We start from the raw sequence: 25,236 nt of genomic DNA on the forward strand, positions 1-25,236 counted from the left end.
CATCAATTTTTGTGGGTACACATGGTGCTTGTGCACACAGTTTTTGAAGGAACTTGGCAGGCAGGTTGTACCAAACATCTTGCAGAAATAACCACAGATTTTCTGTAAATTTAGGCTGCCTCAGGTCCTTCTGTCTCTTTCTGTAATCCCAGACAAACTCGATGATGTTGAGATCAGGGCTCTGTGAGGGTATGATGGATAAGTATCTGCCTATATTTCTCAGCATTGTGGACACCATTGACCCGGCAACGTTAAAGACTGTAAACGCAATGAAGGAAACTTCATGCAGCAAATGAAAAACACATCCTTCCCTTTGACATCAGAAGATGTCCAGCAGTGCCATCAGAACTAGTGGAAACCAGTGGGACCCAGGTACACCCATCTACTGTCCAGAGAAGTCTGGCCGGAGGTGGTCATCTTGGAAAAATTGCATCTACAAAGCCATACTTCTGATGTGGAAACAAGGCTAAGCAACTCGACTACGCACAAAAACATCAAATTTTGACTCATCAGTCCAGAGCAGCTGCTGCCATGTTTCCACACCACAGTTTCGAACTATTTAGCTGTAGCAGGGGGCAATTTGTTTGCCAAATAATTAGTGTCCGAATGCAACCGTGAAGCATGGTGGAGGTTCCTTGCAAGTTTGGGGCTGCATTTCTACAAATGGAGTTGGTGGTTTGATCAGGATCAGTGGTGTCCTCGATGCTGAGAAATACAGACAGGTAATTATCCATCATGCCATACCTTCAGGGAGGCTCGTGGTCCCCAATGTATTCTGCAGCAGGAGAAGGACCCCAAACATGCAGCCAATGTCATTAAGAGAACTATCTTCTGTGTAAAGAAACAAGGAGTCCTGGAAGTGATGGTTTTGCCCCCACAGAGCCCTGATCTCAACATCATTGAAGAGACCGAAGGATTTGAGGCAGCCTATTTCCACAGAAGATTTGCGCTCAGTTCTTCAAGATGTTTGGAACAACCTACATTCCTTTAAATACTGTACACACAAGCACAGTGTGTACCTAGAAGAATTGATGCTGGTTTGAAGCCAAAGGGTAGTTGCACCAAATATTGATTTTGATTTGGATCTCTCTTCTGTCAATTGATAAAAATAAAAAACCCTTTTTCTATTTCACTATTTCTGAAAGCATTCTTAATTTACAGCGTTTGTAACCACTTCAGCCCCGGAAGATTTGGCTGCTCAATGGCCAAAGCACTTTTTGCGATACGGCACTGCGTTGCTTTAACTGACAATTGCGCAGTCATGCGACGCTGTACTCAAACAAAATTGACGTCCTTTTTTCCCCACAAATAGAGCTCTTTTTTTTGGTGGTATTTGATCACTCCTGCGTTTTTTTATTTTTTGCGCTATAAACAAAAAGAGCGTCAATTTTGAAAAAAAAACACATTTTGGACTTTTTGCTAAAACAAGGAAAAGGGGCGCCTCTGAGTATATATCAATAATCATTTATTTACAACAAACAATATCCACTCACATGGAAGACTGTAGTATTGCGTTCCGGTGCATCTCTGAGTAGAGAAGAGGCTGGAGGACCACAAGTCTCAGCAAGTCCGTGCAGTGCTGGTCACACATCAAGTCCTGGCAGGGATGGATGGTGGTGGCAGAACACGGTGGGAGCTCCCTCGGGTCTCCAGATGGCACTTCAGGATGGGTGGTGGGTTAAAATGACATAGACCAATGGTCTGTGGGTTCCAGGGAGGGGATAAGGGGACGTCAAAGCCGATCGCCGGGCGCGCTGCCGTCTGAGGCTCGTACGGCTCCGTGGAGAGAGATGGTGACGGCCGTACAGGGAGCCAGAACGAGGCTGCGACAAAGTACCCCGAATTAGTGGGTCCTACACTAGTAATAGAATGGAAGATCTTCCATTCTATTACTAGTGTAGGACCCACTAATTCGGGGTACTTTGTCGCAGCCTCGTTCTGGCTCCCTGTACGGCCGTCACCATCTCTCTCCACGGAGCCGTACGAGCCTCAGACGGCAGCGCGCCCGGCGATCGGCTTTGACGTCCCCTTATCCCCTCCCTGGAACCCACAGACCATTGGTCTATGTCATTTTAACCCACCACCCATCCTGAAGTGCCATCTGGAGACCCGAGGGAGCTCCCACCGTGTTCTGCCACCACCATCCATCCCTGCCAGGACTTGATGTGTGACCAGCACTGCACGGACTTGCTGAGACTTGTGGTCCTCCAGCCTCTTCTCTACTCAGAGATGCACCGGAACGCAATACTACAGTCTTCCATGTGAGTGGATATTGTTTGTTGTAAATAAATGATTATTGATATATACTCAGAGGCGCCCCTTTTCCTTGTTTTATCTTCCTCAGCCTATTGGACCTTGCTTCTGGTCTTTTTTTGGTGGCAGCCCTGATAGACTTCCTCCTGTATATATATCTATATACATCTACATACACCTACCCTGACATTGGACTATTTAGGATCTGTTATGTGAGGTATACCTGCTTTGCGCCTTTCTACTTGTTTTTTGGACTTTTTGCTATAATATCCCCAATTTTTTTTAAAAAGCTATTTTTTTTTTTTCTCAGTTTAGGCAGATATGTACTCTTCCACATATTTTTGGTAATAAAAATCGCAATACGCGTATATTGATTGGTTTGTGCAAAATTTATAGCGTCTACAAAATAGGGGATAGATTTATGGCATTTTTATTATTATTATTATTTTTTACTAGTAATGGCGATCTGTGATTTTTATCGTGACTGCGACATGGCGGACACATCGGACACTTTTGACACATTTTTGGAATAATTGACAATTACACAGCGATCAGTGCTGTAAAAATCCACTGATTACTGTGTAAATGTCACTGGCAGGGATGGGGTTAACACTAGAGGGCGATCAATGGGTTAACTGTGTTCCTTGACTGTGTGTTCTAACTGTAGGGGGAGGGGACTGACTATAGGAGATGACAGATTGTGGTTCCTAGCTATTAGGAACTCACGATCTGCATCTCCTCTCAGAACAGGGATTTGTGTGTTTACACACACACGTCCCTGTTCTGCCTCTCGTGCCCACGATCGCGCATGGCCGGCGGTCATCACAACCCCCTGTCCTGAGCATCAGCATCCCCCAAGTGCAACGGGCGCGCGCCCCTGCTATCCCGCTTAAAGGAGCCAACGAATAGCTACGACGGCTCGCGGGATCGTGCCGACCCGCTGCAGTATAATGATGGCGGCTGGTCGGCAAGTGGTTAAACACTATCATTTCAGTAATGAATAAGCACTTGTGTGAAACTCGTTTACTGACTGTCCTGAAACTGTGTGTACTTCCTGTGATTTTTATCTAGATATATCTAATAAATAAGTTTTTATTTTTTCTACTATGTGGTGCCACCTTCATCACTTATCTACGTTGTTTTTTTACACCTGCCTAAAACATTGGCACAGTGCTGAATCTTCGTTGCATACATTGCTGCAAGTACATTAGGTTAGAATGTAGTTGAAACAATCGTATTTCAAAGTCAACCACAAAGACTGATGTACTAAAACATAGTACATATGATTATATAAGAGCATGTTCTGTAAGGCTTTATTCACACAGGCATATTACAATGTACTACTGTGCGAGGGCCTTGTTTGCCCAAGTAGAGGTTGCACAAGATGATTTCATGTATCCCCGTGCAGGCAGTCCCATTCATGTCAATTGGGATGCAGTGGCTGCAGGGAGACAGCATCTCTCCCCAATCTGAAGCTGTACAGGTGTGAGGCCCTGAATGCACACTGTCTGTCTCCATTTTACAGTCGTGTACCCACTTTCGCACAGCTATCAAATTGGGAGCAACAGCCGTGTGCATGCAGCCATTGCTTCCCAATTGACATGAGCGGGACTTGCTGCACGGGGATGCTCTGAACACCTGTACATCTCCTGCTGGTAAATGTGGCCCTTGCATGGGTGAAGGCTGTGGTACTCCTGTGTAAACAAGGCCTTAAAGTGCACAGCAGTGATTGTGATGTTACTTCGATTTTAGTATTATGTTGGATAGAATAGGAAAATAGTGGATTAATGGTTGGATAACTGTTATAATAATGAAGACTAGTCAAGACATGCATGCATACTTATGTTATAGTCAATTTATACTGTATTAACTACCCCTCTCTGTCCTGACCTTCCATGCACAATTATATACAATTGGGTATAATTAGAGGCCCAAAATGGAACTATGGCACAAGGCAGCCAGCAGAAAGGGACTCTGGGGATGTTCAGGCAGAGCTTGTCAGTTTACTGCTATGAAAAAATTCCATTCATCCATGTACAGTATATATAGGATTAGGGGCAGATTGTACATGCATATACCAAGTCACCAGGTTATGTTCATTTCCTTTTATTTTTCCAAAAGGTTACCAGTCTTACCCCTTTGACAGTAGTGGTCCATGAACCTCACAGTTCACAGAATGGCACAGTTCTTCTGTGCATTTATCTTGATTGCCATTTAGTCCTTCAAAAAATACAGAAATTGAATGGCGGCTATGTCATATCCCTATGTATTCTGCCTTGCTGAATTACACCCTTATTTATACACTTCACATAGTGCTTTAAAGGGGTTGTAAAGGTTAGTGTTTTTTCACCTTAATGCATCCTATGCATTGAGGTGAAAAAACACCTGTCAGTGACCGAACTTGAACCCTCGAGCAGAGGGACGCGCCGTCTCTCTGCTAGGGGGTTCTCGGCTGTTGATTGGATAGATTGATAGCAGCGCAGTCATTGGCTCCCGCTGCTGTCAATCAAATCCAATGACGCGGCCGCTGGGGGGTGGGGCCGAGTCCTGCATTTGGCGTCTATGAATGCTGGACTCGGGAGCGCGCCCTCAAGGTAACCCCCCCGGGAGCTTCTCCCAGGGGGTTATCTGATGCGGGGAGGAGCCGAGAGAGCCGCTGAGGGACCCCAGAAGATGAGGTTCTGGCCACTCTGTGCAAAACAAGCTGCACAGTGGAAGTAAGTATGATATATTTGTTATTTTAAAACTTCTAGAGTTCACCCTTATGCATTTTTCTGCATTTAGGTGCCTTGTGGCCGGGAGTCAAGTCTGAAAATGGCTTAATCCAGACACTAAATTCCCCAACAGTTTTGACATGCTCCTCAGTTACCAACAGCCAAACCAGCTCTGTGTTATATTCCTACCCTGTTCAAGGTAAAATATTTTCTTTATTATTCTTGGCTTGTGAGTGTAAAATTAGGTTTATCTCTTGCAAAACTCAGGAAATTACAAATGTATCAGTTATAGTACAGTGGACATGTATGTATTAAATGAAATACTGTGCATAGCTAACTAAGTTAGATTTCTGTATCATACACCACAGGACACAGAGGAGTTGATGGTCACTGGAGAGACTTTTTTCCTCAACCATGATAAGTTTGGAGGAAAGGTTAGCGGCTTTAATCGCATCCCAGTGTGGGACAAAATGCGACAGGTCCTTCCATTACGCAGGACCCTCAAACTGAGGAACTGGGGGCGGGAGAAGATGAATTTTCCTTAGGGGACCGTGAAGAGGCTGATGACTCCTCTTCTCTTCTGAGGGGTCAAATGCAGAAGGATCAGCTTCACAATCTGAAAGATTGATGGTGCAATCTCTTACTGAGTTTGGTCCACTCCACATTTATGCTACCCTTAACTGAGTCGGTTGATAAGCCCGCTTCTTGTTTGGGTTCGCTAAAGTCTCCTCAAGCTGTGCATGCCTTTCCTGTCCATTCATTGCTGGAAAAGCTTATGTATTCTAAGTGGGATCACCCAGATAAGCATTTTTTTCCTCCTAAAAAGTTTTCAACACTTTATGGAGGAAAAATTCACTAAGAAGTGGTAGATACCAGCAATTGATGCTGCTATATCCTCTGTGAATAAAAGTTTGACCTGTCCGGTAGACAATGCTCAAATGCTTAGGGATCCAACGGATAAAAAATTGGAATTCCTATTAAAAAACACTTTATCTCTGGCAGGTTCAGTAACTCAGCCTGCGCTGGCAGCAATTGGTGTATGTCAATCCTTGTGAGACCAGTTTAAACAGGTGCTCAAGGTTATTCCTGATCAGCAGGCCTAGGATTTAGCCGATTTAGCTACCAGCGGCGTTCTGTTTTGCAATAGACGCCATTAGAGATTCTATTCTTCAGGCCTCGCGCCTTATGCTTGGGCTGGTGCATATGCATAGAATCTTATGTTTGAAATATTGGTCAGCCGAAGCGCCATGCAAAAAGCTCCTGGCTAGTTTTCCTTTTCACGTGAATGGCTGTTTGGGGATGATTTGGATAAATACATCCAAAAAATTTTCTAGTGGAAAAAGTACCCTTTTGCCAGTTAGGAGGAGGAGTAAACGTATTTAATTTAAACGAGCTCACTCTCCGGTGCCAGGGGCATCTGCCTCCAGGCAGTCACAATGGCCTCCGCCGTCAAGTTTAAGAGGTAAACCTCAGGGCCTACCCCAGGGACAAAAGAAGTCCTGGGGGAGGAAATCTACAAAACAACATACTAAAGCCTCCTTATGAAGGGGCGCCCCCGGGGAAGACTTCTGCAGTTCTCCATGGTCTGGCAGGAAGAGTGTCAAGACAGATGGGTGACTTCCTCAATAACTCTAGGGTATAAACTAGAGTTCCGAAAGTCCCCATCTCCTCGATTTCTCAGATCAAAAGTTCCCAGGGATCCAGAGAAAGAGTTCCCTCTTTCATGCATTGGACCAAAAATTTATCTCAGTGGTCCCCATGGAAGAGCAGGGATTGGGTTTTTTTCAAACCATTTCACGGTACTAAAACCAAATAGAGATGTCAGACCCATTCTAGATCTCAAAGATCTAAATTGGTTTCTGAATATCTACTCTTTTTGCATGGAGTCAATCCGATCAGTGGTCTCCATCCTACAAGGTGGAGCACTTCTGGTGTCAATCGACATCAAGGATGCATACCTCCATGTGCCTATTTTTCCGCTCACCGGAAATAGCTATGTTTCGAGGTAGAAAATCTTCATTTTCAGTTTGTAGCCCTGCCTTTTGGTTTAGCTACTGCACCTCGAGTGTTTACAAAAGTCCTGGCCCCTCCTCTAGCCAGATTAAGGGCCCAAGATATAACGATTATAGCTTACCTAGACAATCTGCTCTTGATAGACCAGTCGGTGGCCCGCTTAGACCAAAATATGATTACCACAGTCAACTACCTGGAATACCTAGGTTGAATTCTAAACCTAGAGAAATCCTCCTTAAAACCATCAAGGGGATTAGAATACTTGGGTCTGCTCATAGATACAGCCCAGAAAAGGGTATTCTTGCCCCAGGCGATGATCAGTGCCATAAAAGAACTGATTCAGGTGGTCAAGGCAAAGATGAATCCTTCTATTTGACTTTGCATGAGGTTGTTGGGAAAGATGGGGGCTTCATTTGAGGCCGTTCCTTATGCTCAGTTTCATTCGAGGCTGCTGCAAAACAGTATCCTATCGGCTTGGAACAAGAATGTCCAAGCTCTAGATTTTCCTATGTGTCTGTCTCCAAGGGTGCACTGGAGCCTCGGTGGTGGTTAACCAAGAATCTGCAGAAGGGAAAATCCTTTATACCAATTACCTGGAAGGTGGTAACAACAAATGCCAGCCTTTCAGGTTGGGGAGCAGTCCTGGAAGAGGCGACTGTCCAAAGGAAATGGTCTAGATCAGAAGTGACCTTGCCCATCAACATTCTAGAGATTTGGGCGGCGCACTTGGCCCTGAGGGCCTGGACAATCAGGTTACAGAATTGGTCCTGTCAGGATCCAATCCGACAATGCCACGGCAGTGGCCTATACCAATCACCAAGGGGGCCAGAGAAGTCGTGTGGCCCAGAGAGGTGAATCGTACCCTAACTTGGGCAGAAAACAATGTACCTTGCCTATTGGCAGTCTTCATTCCAGGAATAGAAAATTGGCAGGTGGACTACTTGAGTCGCCAGCAGTTGTTCCTGGGAGAATGGTCCCTTGACCCAGATATCTTCCTGGCAATATGCCAAAGATGGGGGATCCCAGACGCAGATCTGTTTGCGTCCAGGTTCAACAAAAAGATCGACAACTTTGTGTCAAGAACAAAGGATCCGCTAGCTTGCGGAACAGATGCCTTGGTGTTCCCGTGAAATCGTTTTTCACTGATATATTCATTTCCTCCTATTTTGCTGCTTCCACGACTTCTTCGCAGGATCAAGCAGGAAGGGAAGTCGGTGATTCTTGTGGCCCAGAAGATCTTGGTATGTAGACATCATAAGGATGGCGGTAGGGGACCCATGGACCCTACCACCACGTCCAGACCTTCTCTCGCAAGGTTCGGTATTCCATCCTACCTTACAAACGCTAAATTTAACGGTTTGGTTATTGAGACCCACATTCTGAAGAAGCGTGGACTGTCAGGTTCAGTGGTTTCTGCCTTGATTAATGCAAGGAAGCTGGCCTCCAGAATCCTATATTATAGAGTCTGGAAGGCATATGTGTCCTGGTGTGAATGCAGGGGTTGGCACCCCAGGAAGTATGTCATAGGTAGAATCCTTGACTTTCTGCAGATGGGATTAGTACTCAAGGCCAGCTTCATTTCTATCAAAGGCCAGGTCTCGGCCTTATCGGTATTATTTCAACGACCATTTGCTTCGCATTCTTTGGTTCGTAGATTTATTCAGGGGGTAACGCGTCTTAATCCCCTGGTTAAGTCACCCCTGTACCCTTGGGACTTGAATTTAGTTCTGTCGGCATTGCAGAAATAGCCTTTTGAGCTGATACAGCATATTCCCTTGGTTCTTTTGACAAGGAAACTCGTTTTTCTGGTAGCCATATCTTCTGCTAGAAGGGTATCAGAGTTGGCTGCTCTTTCTTGTAAAGAGCCATATTTAATTATTCACAAGGATAAGGTATTATTGCGTCCTCATCCTAACTTTCTACTGAAGGTAGTGTCAGGTTTTCATCTAAACCAGGATATTGTTCTACCTTCATTTTTTCCAGAACCGATTCTACGGAAGAGAAGTCACTACATTCTCTGGATGTGGTGAGAGCAGTCAAAGTCTAATTGAATTGGTGTGTAATAGGGGGCGCTAGAGACCTAACAAACATATGCTTCTGCCATTAAGTGCACTCACTAACCAAATCAGTCTCAGTGAACTGGGTGGTGTTGATTGTGCTAAACTAGTGATACCACAAACACATGATTTATGCTACAAAAATAATATAAAATACAATAAAAAAATAATAATTAAAGAATCCAGTGAAAAGAATTTTTTGAACAAAATTAATGCAAGTGAAATGAATAAATCGTGATGTCTAATAGTCCCAATCCATTGAAGAGATCAGAGCAAAGCAGTTGAAACCAACATCACAGCAGACACATGGATCCTCACAAATGCAACAATTTAAGCGTTGATATAAAGGTTCCGTCACCCAAGAGGAAAAACACCTGAAGGTAATAGATATCTGCTTACCAGATACCAATGACTTTAACTAAAAAGAAAGTCATTAGTGCTTGTACAGGATTGTGCCTGTTCACATGAAGGCTGGAAGGCTGGATGGTACTTTAGGCATTGAACCCTCCCGTCCCATTCATTCAGGATAGGAAATATGAGAAACAAAAAGGAATCCTCATAGCGTAAAACCGTTTAATATATAAAATTAGAGAACAATAAAAATAGCCAAATGGCCTCTTACATTGGACGGTGCCTACCCGGCACTGGGACTGCTCGCATGTCAGGGTGAGTAGAGTCAAGAACCCTTCGCATCACATCGCACATGCGGCGTGCGTTCCACTCCGTGCGTCTAGCTAACCAGCTAATCCGGAAGTAGGTGGGACGAATCTGGACATGTGACCAAGTCTAATTGAAGGCGACTGCTCAGATTCGAAAAACGGTTGTTTTGTTTGAGTTGCCTAAAGGTCCTAAAAGAGGACAGGCAGCATCAAAATCTACCATTTCTAAATGAATTCGGCAAGTAATTGCACAAGCTTATGGTGAAGAGGAAGATTCCACCCTCTCAAATCAAAGCGCACTCCACTAGGGCTGTTATTGCTTCGTGGGCAGTGCATCACCAGGCTTTCATGGTCCAAATCTGCAAGGCCGCAGGCTGGTCTTCAGTCCGTACATTTACCAGATTCTATTAGGTGGATTTAAAAAGGCACGAGGATATCGCCTTTGGGTGTAGTGTGCTGCAGGCAGCAGTATAAGTCCTTGAGTCTCATGGTGACCTTTGTTTTGTTTTGTCTCCCTCCCCTCAGTTGGCATTGCTCTCGGACATCCCACATAGTAACTACTATGGCTCTGTGTCCCGTGATGTACGATAAAGAAAATAGGATTTTTATAACAGCTTACTTGTAAAATCCTTTTCGAGTACGTCACAGGACACAGAGGTCCCTCCCCTCTTCTAATACATGTATATTGCTTTGCTACAAAAACTGTAGAGGGAGGAGTTATATAGGGATTGGACTTCCTGTCTTGGGGTGTGCCAGTGTCCATCACCTGAAGGTGACCTATAACCCACATAGTACTATGGCTCTGTGTCCCGTGATGTACTCCAAGAAAAGGATTTTACAGGTAAGCTGTTGTAAAAATCCTATTATTCAGGCTGTAAACGGTTGGCAGGCAGGTTTCCTCAACTAGCAGTACCTGGATCTAGGGAAGTGGTCCCTACTCCCAGAGTGGTTCCAGTACGTGTGTTGTAGGTGGAAGACACTGGATATGGACCTCCTGCACTACAAGTTTAACAAGAAACTGAACAGGTTTGTCTGCATGTACAGGGATTCTCTAGCAGAAGCAGTGGCTGCCCTGTTGGCTCCATGGGATCAGTACACCCTGGTCTGTGCCTTTTCATACCCTAGTATTAAGGTGAATACTAGGAATGCACCAATACCGGTATTCATATCGGTGCCGGTACCGAGTATTTTCATGAGTACTTGTACTCGTGAAAATGCTCCCGAAACCAATACTTTGCGGTGTGATTTGCATCCATACAAAGTTGATGGGTGCAAATAACAGTGCAAAGATTCACGTGCAATTTTTATTTTTATAGGCGTTTATAGTTTTAATTTTTAAACATAAACGCCATCCAACATGGCGATGGCAGTAGTAGTGTTAGCTACACAAAGCCCATCAAAAGTACAGATCAGGATAACACATACTGCAATTTGAACAGGAATGTAGTGCGATTCCGGCCTGAATCGCATGCGGTTTCCCGCACTGCTCCTGTGTGAACCCAGGCCGAAATCACTGACAAGCTTGGGTTTACACAGGAGCAGTTGGAAAACTGCATGAGATTGGGACAGAAATCGCACCACATTCCTGTTCGGATCTCGTGCATTTCTGTGTCGTTTTCATTGTGTATGTATCAGTACTCGGGAACGGCGAGTACTTGACCGAAAGTATCGGTATGCCTAAATACAAAAATCCCTTTATGATAAGCTACGTTCATTTTGATGCAGGATATAGTTGCTAGTAGTAGTTTTTTTTTTTTTTCTTTATTATTATTTTTATTTTTTTGTGTTTATAATTTCATATTTATTCAACAATACTGTTTTCATACAGCTTCTACTACAAATGCAATTTCAAGCACATCCCCAACAAACATCACAACCCCGACAGTTACCAGCATCTCAAACCAGGTAACAGCCATATCTTAACCTGAACCTGAAGGTTTATAATTCTGGCAAGTGTACATTCAGTTTTCTCTGTGTATGCTAAAATGTGGAAGGTAGTAGATTTTATCTACTTAAAGCCAAACACTTGTCAGTGTGTAGTACATGTCTTTTTTAAAGTGGTAGTAAAATCTGTTATACCGCTTATACCTACAGGTAAGCATATAACAAGGCTTACCTGTAGGTACTGTGAATATCTCCAAAACTTGCACCGTTTAGGAGATATTCAGAGTGACGTCACCGGCGCATGCGCTCTGAAGGTCCGGCAGACAGAATGGGGGAAGATGGAAGCCCTCTCAGCAGTTTCTTCAACTGTCGTTTACTACTACTTTAAGGCATACTATGTATCTTTGTAACACAGATCTTACCATAGGCGTGTCAAACAATGAGGCCATCATGGCAGTGTATATTCAATTTAGTTACAGCTAAGTGTTTCTTTATATTCGTGTAAAGGTTAATGCTTTTCACATCATGTCTACATTTATATCTGCATTTTTGACATAATTAGCCCATGTTTGAGCACATGGTAACTGCATCTCCCTTTTTAAAATGACACTACTAGCAAAAAAAAAAAAAAAAAAAAGCACCCATTAGGCCCGATTCACACTTGTGCGATGCCAGACATCGCATGTAATTCTCAACGCACTGCTGTTCACATTACATGCGATGTCTGTGCAGTGCGATATCAGTCATACACATAGTATGGCTGATATCGCACCGCATTCGGTCCAAGCACGCACAGGACCCTTTTTTCTGTTCGTACCAGAATCGGATCGCATGTGTGTTCACACATATGCGATCCGATTCATGTCAGTTTGCAGTGCGATATGCAAGCTGAACTGGGGGTGTCTTGAACAATGTATTGACACTCCCCAGCGATTCGCATATGGCAGTGTGAACTGACATGCGAGTCGGTGCGATGCGGGAACCCGCAGTGGATTTGCGGTGTTCTCGCATCGCACAAGTGTGAACCGGGCCTCAAAATAAAAAAAATAAAAAGTATTACTACTTACCAGGGTCTTATATCTTTGCTTTCTTGCAGAACTGAAATCCTCTGCATCTGACACTTTAGAGTGTGTTGGATGCCTGCGTCTCCCACTGCATGCTTGTGGGTTCACCCCCTTTAGCCGCCATGTCACTTGTTTTCCCTGTAGCTGTAATGTGCTAATTGGGACAACTTTTATTCTTTATTATTATTGCCGGATTTATGCTTTTTGTCCCCTAGGCCATCTACCTTTTTGTTTTTGTTTTACTCCCAACTCACCCATACACAGCATACAGAACCAAAACTAAATTACCAAGATCTATGGCCCGTACACATGATCAGAAAATCGTACGAAAAATACTGCTTTCAAAGCTTTTGTACAATAATCTGATCATTGGTACACAGCTTTTGAGAGACGATCACGACAGTTCATCCAAAATTATGCGATGGGACAGACCCGAAATCAGTACAGTTTTCATTCAAAAATATAATACAATACATTACATCACTTCCGAATTTTTGTTTGGTCACATGAGAATTTTCGTAACTTTAGTAACCTCTTCATTTTCAATATGAGATTAGCATGCAAAAAAAAAAGACACTCATTCGTCCGATAAGCTCATGTGTACCAGGCATTAAAGTGATATTAAAGGCAGATTTAAAAAAACACAAACAAGCCATGTCATACTTACCTGCTCTATGCGATGGTTTTGCACAGAGCAGCCCTGTTCCTCCCTTTCTTGGGTCCCCTACTGACGCTTCTGGCCACTCCCTCCTGCTGAGTGCCCCCATAGCAAGCAGATTTCTATAGGGGCACCCAAGCAGGCTTGTTCACTGGCTGTGATTGACACTACTGGAAGCCAGTGGCTCAGTCAATGGGGAGGAAAAGACCAGGCAGAGCCATTGCTCTCGTGCACAGTGCTGTATTGACATTGGGCTCAGGTAAGTATTGGGGGGCTGCTGCACACACAAGGTTTTTTACCTTCATACATAATAGAATGCATGAAGGTAAAAAAACCTTGAGCCTTTACAACCACTTTAAACAAATAGCAAGATCATAATCATACTCTTAGAACTTGTATCAAAACAAGCATGTCCTTGGAAACGACATAAGTACTGTACCAATAGAACCAGAAAACTCTGCAGAGACACCCAGTATTGTTCTGGAAACAAACACACATTTGCACAGACTCAATCAGCACTGTACTGCCACAACTAGAAACAGGTCATCTGAGATTCACTAATCACTATAGTATTGAAGCAACCTGAATGTGTCCACACAGAATTCGTATCATGGTGACACACCAGACACATACCCCTTTCATTTTTTTGGGCCCTTCTGTTCTATGGGCTCATGAAGCCTCCCAGTGTTTGCACAGCAGACACAATTTGCCCCATACCTCACCGTCAGTTACTAGCAGCAAAAGATTCTCCTAATTCCCATAAATTCATCAGGTTGGCTTCAGTTCTGCAGGTTTTTGTTCATAAATTTCAGTGACCAGTTAATTTTTCTTAAGCATATATATGATGCACAAATATTTTTTTTAGTGTTTACTGTACAGGTACCCTATAGGCTTTAAACGGCAACTCCATGTTTGTTTACACTGGGTTTTCTTTCAGCTGGTCAAATATTTCCAGCTTCATACATTTTTTGGCATATTTTACATGTATCACATGACTACTCCTCAGCTCTTAATCCAGCTGCTACGAGTGTGGGTCGGAGACTGCTTGTGACGATCAGCAGTTTCTCCTGACATCACACATTCTTCATATAAATATGTGCATGGGATATTATGGCCGTTAGTCCACTCCAGTATGCAAATGTGCAGCTGCTCTTTTCTGACAGGAGCCATTGTCGCTCATCTTGTAAAGGGCTGGGTGGCAGCAGACTGCCTATGGGACTGCAGGCATACTATGACTATGCATCAGCATTGCATCCTGTAGCTCCCATTCTGGAAGAAAGAAAGCCAACTGAACACGCTAGCATGGATGTGCTTACAGTGGTCAGAAATAAACAGGAAGGGGGTCTTTATAAAGGAGACTGGCAGGATAACAAGGTGTTTTCTATATTTTTTGCTGTTGCCATATAAATAAAAAGAAATACTATGTGCTTTGTGATAAACAAAGAAAAAAAGTAGTCCCAAGCTATTGAAATTAAGGTTAACATACAAGAAATAGATAGCCTTTACAGGGAAAAAAAATCTATAAACCTGCATATAAAAATGCCGTAATGGAACAGGAAACAAACAGAGATTGGAAATTAGGAAAAAAAATATTTCTAGTAACCTTTACAGTACATTAAAAATGTTTATCCACTGAAAATATTGTATGTCTATTTCTCTCTTTTTTTTTTTTTTTTTTAACTTTTATAGGAATATCCCACATATACCATCCTTGGACAAAATCAGTACCAGCATTGTTATCCAAACCAAAACTTCACAACAGTATCACCCCCTGGGCCTACAGAAAGCAACCCTGTGACACCAGATTTTCAAGAGAGAAAAACAGACAGTACTTCCCCTTTGCAGATACAAACGCCAATTTCTGGTGTGTACATCGTTTGTTTTCAAATGTATGCAGAATTTGTTGAAATTAGAGAGTATATGACAGGATAGCAATATGAACGAAGGTTTCTTCAGACCCAATAAATTCTGGTCAAAAATAATTTAATACTCTTAAAATGCTATTGATATTCAAAAACCCATCCGGCACTAAAAATGTTAGTTGATACTTCTACCCTCTCTTTAGTTTACCTGTTCTTTGCCAAAATCACTTCTGATTTCTTTATTAGCCCACACACACACCAGTCTATCCTTTTGCAGGCTAAAAGTTATTATGATACTTTCTCCTCTGAAAGCTTATTACTAGACTACATTGGTGCAGGGTCTTCACGCTAAAAGTTATTATGATACTTTCCCCTCTGAAGGCTTATTACTAAACTACATTGGTGCAGTGTCTTCACAGTTCCAGTGATATGCAAAAGCAAAATTTAGTGTGCATGGAACTTTTGTCAGTCTTTTATCCTCTCAAGCTAACTGCATCTATAGTGTAATTACACATGTTCTGTTTGTGAAACTTGGTTTTATTTATAGAGACATTATATATCATGGCTAAATCTGTGTCTGTAGTGCATGTTTAAACCTTAGTACCATAAATAATAACTCGTTATTAGATTTTTACTCCAGGAGTATAAAATTAGTTTGGTAATTATAAAGAAATGCTTAATGCATTACAATTTAAACCCATTAGATTTTAGTTGACTAAAATACTACTAAAACTAAAACAATTCAGATGACTAAAATATGACTAAAACGGTATTTTAGTCAAGACTATGATTAAATCGAAAACTGACTTTTAAATTAACACTGCTTACCAGTCCTTAGATGTGGTGGCTGCGTTTGTTTTTTTAGGCTTTTCCCTTTATTTTATTCCAATGATCCTATGAATAACGCACTTTCTGCCCTAGGGTGGCTGCATTTACATACTCCACAATATTTGAGCTATGGTTGTCACTAGGGCTGGACTTCGATCATGCCTTCCTCTCTTTCCATTACATGTGGATAAGAGCTTAGTAATATGCAGAATGTTAACGATGGTTTGTGCTTTCAGTTCAGCTCACCGGAAGTGACAAAGATATTGCATTTCATGCAAGGTCAACAGATATTTTCTGTACTGCTAAAAATGTTATTAATCCGAAAAACAAACTACAGCTACCACACCTAAACACTTGTTAGCTGCAATATATGACATTTTTGTGCTTGGGTTTAGATAGCCTTTAACCTCCCCCAAAAATACATACACATCTACCTAGTGTTGGTGGAGGATGCAGATGCAGGGGTTTACAATTGCTGAAATGTTAGGGAAATCTTATTTTTGTTATAGTATATGCATTGTATTTTAACCACTTCCATACCGCGTGAATTCCAGCACTCAAGCATTTTTTTGCTAGAAAATTGCTCAGAACCCCCAAACATTATATATTTTTTTTAGCAGACACCCTAGGGAATAAAGTGGCGGTCACTGCAACTTTTTGTGTCACGCGATATTTGCGCAGTATTTTTTTTAAACCCTATTTTTTTTTCTTGGGGGGGGGGGGGGGGGGGTAAATAGAGTAAATAGATACCTCACATGTCATGCTTTAAAATTGCGCACACTCGTGATATGTGGCCAAACTTCTGTACTTAAAAATCTCCGCTTTACATTTTTTTACAGGTTACATGTTTAGCGTTAGAGGAGTAACGAGAGAAAATGGGACTTGGACTTTTTAGGCACAACCAAACAATTATACAAAAATATATTTTTTATTATAGACACATAAAAGATTTGATTACATAATGTCTAAAAAACTCACATTGATATATCAGCACATAATTAATATGATACCGCTACTATACAAAACCATAATAAGTCTGCAAAGAGACTAAGAGATGAATCAATGTAATTCCATAGTATACAAGAATCCAGGAGTGTGGTTAAATTACAGGGAAGAGGTAGAATGAAGTTCAAAAAAGAAAATTTGAATGAATGATTGTTGAAGGCATCATTCAGATATCCCCACTGAAAGCTGAGGATGTCATGAGACGGCCTGAGGATGTCATATGACGGCCTGTGATATGAAAGTGGTTAAACCTTATGGATCAGGTTTTAGGCCAAATAATCAAGAATGGGAGCTCAGTGCTTGCCGAAAGCACATTCGCGTGCTTAGGTAGCTAAAGTGGCTCTACTTACATCATATATACTCTTTTTTTAGGTGATCCTGCTGCAGGCCAGCCTATGAGAGCAATGAGCAGCAAAGAAACAGATGAACAAAGTAAAAGGAATACGCCAGTAAAGAACAGGGGGAAGGGTAAGAAAGCGGACTCCTTGTCACCACAGCATGGTGATCTTGAGGTAAGCCAATATGAATATACCAGTCTGAGGAGATGCATGTTATAAAAGTGAATGTAGTGAGTCGCTAGGCTAATGAAACCTTTTGACATAAAAACATCTCATCGCTAACATTACATTTGCTTAGACTTTATTCTTCATGTCCGTGGATAAACCTGCTCTATTGCATATTCGACATTTTATGTTAGATCCTATATTTCATATGTGTTGTACTTTGTTCTCTCCAGCCATGCTACATCTATTGTGGTAAGATATTTATGTATGTGAAGATTTTAAGAAACTGTTGCAGTTTGTAGAGTTGAGGGTTGTAGCATTGTAATATTACTTCATTTACATTTTAAAAAATGTCAGCTGTCATTTAATGCAATATTTTAACGTGATAAGCATTGTTTTATAACTTTCATCAGCTGGCTGAATAATTTACCTAGTATGCAGCCTCTTTATCTTTTAATCCCTGCCCCTGTAAATCCTTGTCTCTATACCAGTTTAAGCTGGTGCAATGTCTGCTGCTTCAGGTTTCCTGTTTTAAAGTGGAAGTAAAGGCAAACTCTAAACCTACTCTCAGCCACATTCTAAGCATAAACTATCTAGCCTTGTAAAGCAAAAAATCGATATATGCCTACCTGTTCTGCAGCTACTCCGGTCCGGTCTCCATCTGCGTCCTCTGTATGCAGGAAAAAGCCGACAACGGCTGGCGAATGCCTGAAGTGACGTCACCTATAGAGTTACTATTGAGCTTCTTTAGTCGGCTGGCCCTCCTACACACTGAAGCTGCTGCTGACAGCTCAGCGTGGGACCAGACTGGAGCAGCTACAGAACACTTTAGTATAGCAATATTTTCTTTATGGGGCTAGATAGATTAGACTTCAAGCGTGGCTGAGAGTAGATTTAGAGTTAGGTTTGCCTTCAACTTTAAAGTGACTTCTTTCTCTTGCAACATCTTTTGGGGTCACCTTCGTTTGCATACACTGCAGTTGTCTCCCTACATTGTGTGCATCAATAGAAACACACAGCCCTAAGGATGACAGTCACACCCTTGCTCCTCTTCCCCCCCCCCCCCCCCCCTCCAAGCTAACACACTGTATTAAGACTGCTCTATCTACTGTTAATTTTTTCCTGTAAAGACAGAATGTTCACGGAAGCAGTAGTAGGAGTCCTGTGGTTAAAATTCTAACAGTTTACTGGGGTTTTTTTTTTTTTTTATTTTGTGCTTGATGTGTTAAGCTGAAAATTGCTGAATGTTTAAAACTACTTCATTGTTGACAGCTATAGTAATGGATTCATATTTGATTGATTAGTATTAATCAATACTAATATAAAAAATAAATGTTGCAAACATTTTTTTACTGCAAGTCAGATTGACCCTAAAAGCAAGGTAGGAGTGTTGTCCCATAGAAACAATACGCCTATGGCTATGGTATGCTAACCGAGAAGCTGTCCAACTTGAGCATCTTGATTTTTTTTTTGTCGTGACTCGTTTGCCAACATAATGTTGAAATCATTGGTATACCAGTGTTTGCATCTAATGCATTTCAGAAGATATCTTTTTGGATAGAGTAAGGAATAATTTATTTTATTTTTTTTTTGTATCTGTTGTGTGTGTTACATTGGGGAGTCTTCCCATTTTTTCCTGTCTTGAACAAAACAGGAAATGAAAGCAAATCACTTCAAAGTGGAAAAAACAGAAATAAGAGAAATGCATGTACACTCATAAGTAAAAACTACTTCATTGCTTGGCTGGCATTAATGTGTACCTAATGATGTGCCCTGCAAAGAACAGGATTACTTAAACCCCCCCCCCCCCCCCCCCCCACCACCACCACCAAGACACAAAAGTATATGATGCTTGCAGCTCTGCATGCACATGCATACACATTAAGTCATTTTTATAAATCCCCTTTTTAACCTGCAGTTTAAGGTTTCCAAAAGGCACTGGTGATATAGCCCCAGCCACATAGGGGTCCCTTGGGAGGCTACCTCATAAGTGCTTTCCAGGGAGATCCTAAGGCTGCATTGACACCTGAGCTTTTTTAGCTCATAAAGGCCTGAAAAAACACCTGAAAAACGCCCTACAAGCAAAATCCCATTAATTTCCAAGGCACCTTTTCGCATCTGAGCGTTTTGTCACCTGAAGCAAAATGCCTGAAAAACGCTCTAAGCTCCAAAAAAAACAAAACATGAGCTTCTTTGGGGCAGATTACAGGCATTTTTCTGCCTTTTACATTGGTGACCTGAACAAAATCGCGGTAAAAGCACGCGACTTTGAAATGCTCAGGTGGGAATGCAGCCTAAATGTGTGCAGTGCGGAAACATATGGTTTAATAGCAAACTGCTCTGGGTCTCATACTGCACATGCATGAGACTGCTAGATCATACATGCAAGGTACAAGTTCTAGAATGGTTTGCTATTGGATATTGGCAAATCAAACCAATGTCTGTGCTGTGCACACGTGATCTAGCAATCTCACGTATGCACGGTGTGAACGCTTGAACAGTTTACATTGTTCAATAGCATAGCTCCAAGTTTCGTATTGCGCATTAAAATGGGGGAAACGTCATTAGTGGGACAGGGAAGAAGAAGCCTGCCCACTGTGGATGATTATGAGAATTTTTTATTAAAAAAAAAATAAATAAATATATATATATATATATATATATATATATATATATATATATATATATATATATATATATATATATATATATATATATAATTTTTTTTTTTTACGTGAACGTGTAGAAATTGGGGGCACGGGTAGAGCTTTTTCTAGGCAGGTCAAACTAGGAAGAAAAGGTGTACTTTTACAGTTGCTTGTTTTGCATTACCCACAATGCAGACACACGGCGGCTGCCCCTTTGCACATGTGTGGCAGTCCGATTATTTCCTAATGGCATCCCCAAGCATCTCTGAACATGCACATTTTCATGCATGCTGAAATGCATGGTGTGGCATGGTTTCTCTAGAGGGCCAGGAACTTCTTTTTGCGCATACAGCAGCCCATTGAAATGAATAAGCTGCCCTACAGGTGATGTGCAGAAACCGCTCACATGATATGTCATACCTGCACATATACCCCATATTCTCAACAATGCTCACATGAATAAATGATAATTGGAATTGGTTCAATAGTAAATTCGATTTTTTTTTTTTTTTTTTTTTAAATAATGTAATTTCATTCTTGTGTAAGGTATTTTATGTTGACCAAATTCAAAAACATTAACTGAAAGAGTATAATTTTACATTTTGTTTACAGAGTAGTGTTGTAGTATGGGGCAAGTGGCTCTGTAGTAAGACCTGATAAAAAGCTTGCAATAAATAACCTGTGTAATATTTTTATGTGGAAGCTGGCTTCAGGAAGTTATGTTGGTCAAGAAGCAGAAATAAACATTTGCTGAAAACAGATACATTGCAGCTTTATTAATGTGGCTTATCTTCTCTTAATGCAGTATTAAACCCAAAAGCAAACCTTTTATTATATTGCAGCTTACCCATTCTTTGGCCGGCCATACACTGAGCAAATTTCTTTCCTGCAACCATAGTTTGCAGGGAAGAAATGTGTTTGATTCACCCATCAACACAATGTTGATGCAGGAATCCCTCCTCCAGGCCATTGTCTTCTCCTGGCAGGGGGGGGTGGGGGAAACGGTCCCCACTGGGAGAAGACGGTGATTATCGCTAGTGATCAACTTGGTACATTCAGCCTGCCCATTACCAGTTCGGGTCTCCGCCAGTTCCTGCTTAACCGGCCAAGATTCGAACCATGTATGGCCAGCCTTAGATGTGATGGCTGTATTTGTTGCCTTTATTAGACTTACTTACTTCTATTTCCATCTGGTTATCCGGCCAGTAAGTCTGTTATTTTCTACAAGCTTAAGCTCCCCAGCAGAATGTATAATTTTACATGCATGAGACAAACCACTTAACACTGGCAGGGGTGATTCTAAAATGATTAGGTTTTACATGAATATAATAAAAGCTTTCTCCCAAAAGGAAAAACAGCTGTGACTGGTTATATAGTGTGAGCTGGTGTTTGGCTTCAGTTTGCTAGTGTATCTAAATCTGCTAGTACATCTAACACCCTCCCAACCCAGACTGACAATGCTACTGTCTGCTGTGCCTCCTCTGCTCTTTCCTCTAGAGTTGTGTCTCACTAATACAGGAGGTGTGTTACTGGCCAGATACCCAGGTGAAAACAGAGGGAATAAAGCCAACAAAAGAGAACTATACACTCACCTTTTTTAATGGTTTAGTGCGGTTGCTTCTTAGCCAAGGGAGTGGTGGGCTCACTCACAATTTTGCCTAAGAACACAGCCATGAATAAATGGTACAACAACATCCTCGGGCTCCGAGAACAACTTCTAACCATCCAAGAACAGTTTGGTGATGAACAACCATGCCTTTTCCAGCATGATGGAGCTCCTTACCGTAAGGCAAAAGTGATAACTAAGTGGCTTGGGGAACAAAACATGGGCACTTTGGGTCCATGGCGAGGAAACTCCCTAGACCTTAATCCCATTAAGAACTTGTGGTCAATCCTCAAGAAGGCTGTTGAGTGAACAAAAAAAAAAAAAAAACACAAATTCTGAGCTCCAAGCATTGATTATACAAGTATGGGCAGTGCCAGTGTCAGCGCCATCATTAAGGAATCAGGATGTGGTGCAGAAGTTGATTGACAATGGCAACATGCCAGGGCGAATTGCAGCAGAGGTCTTGAAAAAGAAGGGTAAACTTAACACTGCCAATATTGACTCTTTGCATAAACTTAATGTAATTGTCAATAAAAGCATTTGACACTTATGGAATGCTTGTTGTTATTCTTCAGTATACCAGATGCATCTGACAAAAAGATCGAAAAACACTGAAGCAGCAGACTTTCTGAAAATTAATATTGGTGTCATTCTCAGAATTTTTGGCCATAGCTGTACATGTACAGCACATACAGACAGCAGCAAGCTGCACAGGCACTTTCACTGCCATTCTGGCACAGGCACAGCATAATAAGCCCATACTTGAAGGTAATGCTTATTTTCTTCAGTTAGAATCACCTCCCAGGGAACACAGTTAACCCCTCGAGCGCCCCCTAGTGTTAACTCCTTCACTTCCAGTGACATTTTTACAGTAATCAATGCAATTTTATAGCATTGATCGCTGTATTAATGCTAATGGTCCCAAATTGTCCGATGCGTCCGCCATAATGTAGCAGTCAGGATAAAAATCGCAGATCACCTCCATTACTAGTAATAGAAAAAAAAAAAGAATTAAAAAAATGCTATAAATCTATCCCCTATTTTGTAGACGCTATAACTTTTGCGCAAACCAAGCAATATACTCTTATTGCGATGGTTTTTTTTTCACCAAAAATATGTAGAAGAATACATATCGGCCTAAACTGAGGAAAAAAATTGTTTTTATATATTTTTGCGGGTTTTTTTTTCAAAATTGTCGCTCTGTTTTTGTTTTATAGAGCAAAAAATAAAAACTGCAGAGGCGATCAAATACCAAAAAAAAAGGACGTCAATTTAGGTTTGGGTACAATGTTGCACGACCGAGCAAATTGTCAGTTAAAGCGACGCGGTGCCGAATCGCAAAAAGTGCTCTAGTCAGGAAGGGGGTAAATTCTCCCGGGGCTTTAGTGGTTAAGGAAAGCACTTTTACGTTGGCTTAACTCCAACATAAAAATGCCTCTAAAAGCAAAGGAGAAGGCCTTCAAAAAATAGAAGGCTGAGGGGTAATCGGCAGCATTCCAACTTTACAAAGAATGCAACAAGAAATGTTAGGGTGAAATCAGGGCGGCTAAGATAGAACACGAAAGTCCCATAGCGGAGGAGAGTAAAAAAAAATCCTAAGAAATTCTTTAAGTACATAAATAGTAAGAAAGGGAGGTCAGATCATATTGGTCCCATAAAGAATGATGTAGGAAACCTGGTTACTATGGATGGAGAGATGGCGAAGGTATTGAATTTATTCTCCTCAGTCTTCACAAGGGAATCGGGGGGCCTTCAGTAACCAAAACTGCAATGTTTATCCTCATAGGGCGGGTAAACCTGATCAAAATGATCTGGGCACCGCAGCTACTATACATTTTCCACAATTCCCCTATGTGGATTCCCAACAAATGGTTCAAGAAGATTGACTCCCACTTTCGCGACCTTATCTGGAAGAAAGGTAGCGCCCATATCAGCCTGACAACACTACAATTTGGCGAGGGGGGCTGGCGACTAGCGGTACCACACTCCAAGATGTACTTTTTAGCATCACAGCTGCAACAGCTTGCAGGTTGGGATCTACATGATTCAGATAACCATATTTTACAGCTGGTGTCTCGCACCAATCCCATATTAACAGCTTGCTCTCATTTGGAGATGGGTCTGCGAATATCCCTTCATCCTCCCCAACAGCAGTACTACTCCAGAAGGTTTGGAAGGCAGTTAAAAGTGCACTAACCATAGATGGTCCAATGGAGTGTACTCCCATCTGGAACAATCCCGACTACCCTGAGCTATCCAAACTACAGGGTTTCTCCCTTTGGTCAAGAATAGGGATATGGTTCTTCACACAATTATATGAGGATAATGTACTAAAATCATTTGAAAATTTATGCAGGGAATTCTCTCTAATATGGAAATGATTCTACCAATACCTCCAACTCAGGCATGCGTTACAAACCCAGATACGGACTGTCAGTTTAAATATCCCTAAATCTTTTCTGATACAGGAGGTTCTACAAGCTAACAACCGCAAGGGTGTGATATCACGAGCCTATTCTACCTTAGTATCCACAATTCAAAATCCTGCCCTACTTAAATGTAAAGCACACTGGTCCATGGACATGGGAGACAGACGGGGACCAGTGGGACATGGCCCTGGTATCAGTTCCGTTTGGTATCAGTCTCGGCATCTCATAAACTCTCAATTGTTTATACTTCATAGGTCCTATCGTACAACTATATGAATGGGGCAGAAGAGATTCCCCCATATGCCCTAAATGTACCATTCACAGGGGAGACTTTATACACATGATATGGCGATGCCTGAAACTTACTAGATATTGGACAGAGGTCACACAGACTTTATCTGATGTAGCACAAACACCCATACCATGTACACCACTGGTGTGCCTCTTGGGATCAGTTGATGCTGAAATGTATCCAAAAGGTATCTATATAATGGTAACCAGACTATTATACCTGGCCAGGAAACTCATAGCACGCTACTGACTTGCGACGAATGTGCCTACAAAGGCCCAGTGGATCGCATACGTCAATTCCCTCCTTAGGGAACAGTTGGCATACCGAAATGCTCCCAAAAAATTTGACCTTATATGGTAGAACTGGTTGGACAACTCCAACCTTGCTCCCCCTCAGCTAATAATGGATAGACTGTTATGGTTATACAGTGGCTTGCGAAAGTATTCGGCCCCCTTGAACTTTTCAACCTTTTGCCACATTTCAGGCTTCAAACATAAAGATATAAAATTTTAATTTTTTGTGAAGAATCACCAACAAGTGGGACACAATTGTGAAGTGGAACGAAATCTATTGGATATTTTAAACTTTTTTTAGCAATTAAAAAACTGAAAAGTGGTCCTTGCAAAATTATTCGGCCCCTTTACTTTCAGTGCAGCAAACTCACTCCAGAAGTTCAGCGAGGATCTCTGAATGATCCAATGTTGTCCTAAATGACTGATGGTGATAAATAGAATCCACCTGTGTGTAATCAAGTCTCTGTA

At 41.8% G+C, this 25,236-nt stretch overlaps 1 protein-coding gene across 2 annotated transcripts in view; it reads left to right on the top strand.

Annotated features, from left to right (window-relative positions):
• Positions 1-25,236, top strand: part of EYA3 (EYA transcriptional coactivator and phosphatase 3) — a gene marked incomplete in the record, with an annotated part of 181,106 nt that overhangs the window by 85,788 nt on the left and 70,082 nt on the right. For both annotated transcript variants that reach the window (XM_073616250.1, XM_073616251.1), the window contains 4 exon segments: positions 5,038-5,166; positions 11,525-11,601; positions 14,992-15,166; positions 17,370-17,509. In XM_073616250.1, the coding sequence (XP_073472351.1) occupies positions 5,038-5,166; positions 11,525-11,601; positions 14,992-15,166; positions 17,370-17,509 (521 nt within the window).

This window comes from Aquarana catesbeiana, linkage group LG02 (genome assembly GCF_042186555.1).
Source record: "Aquarana catesbeiana isolate 2022-GZ linkage group LG02, ASM4218655v1, whole genome shotgun sequence".
Classification (NCBI taxonomy): Eukaryota; Metazoa; Chordata; class Amphibia; order Anura; family Ranidae; genus Aquarana; species Aquarana catesbeiana.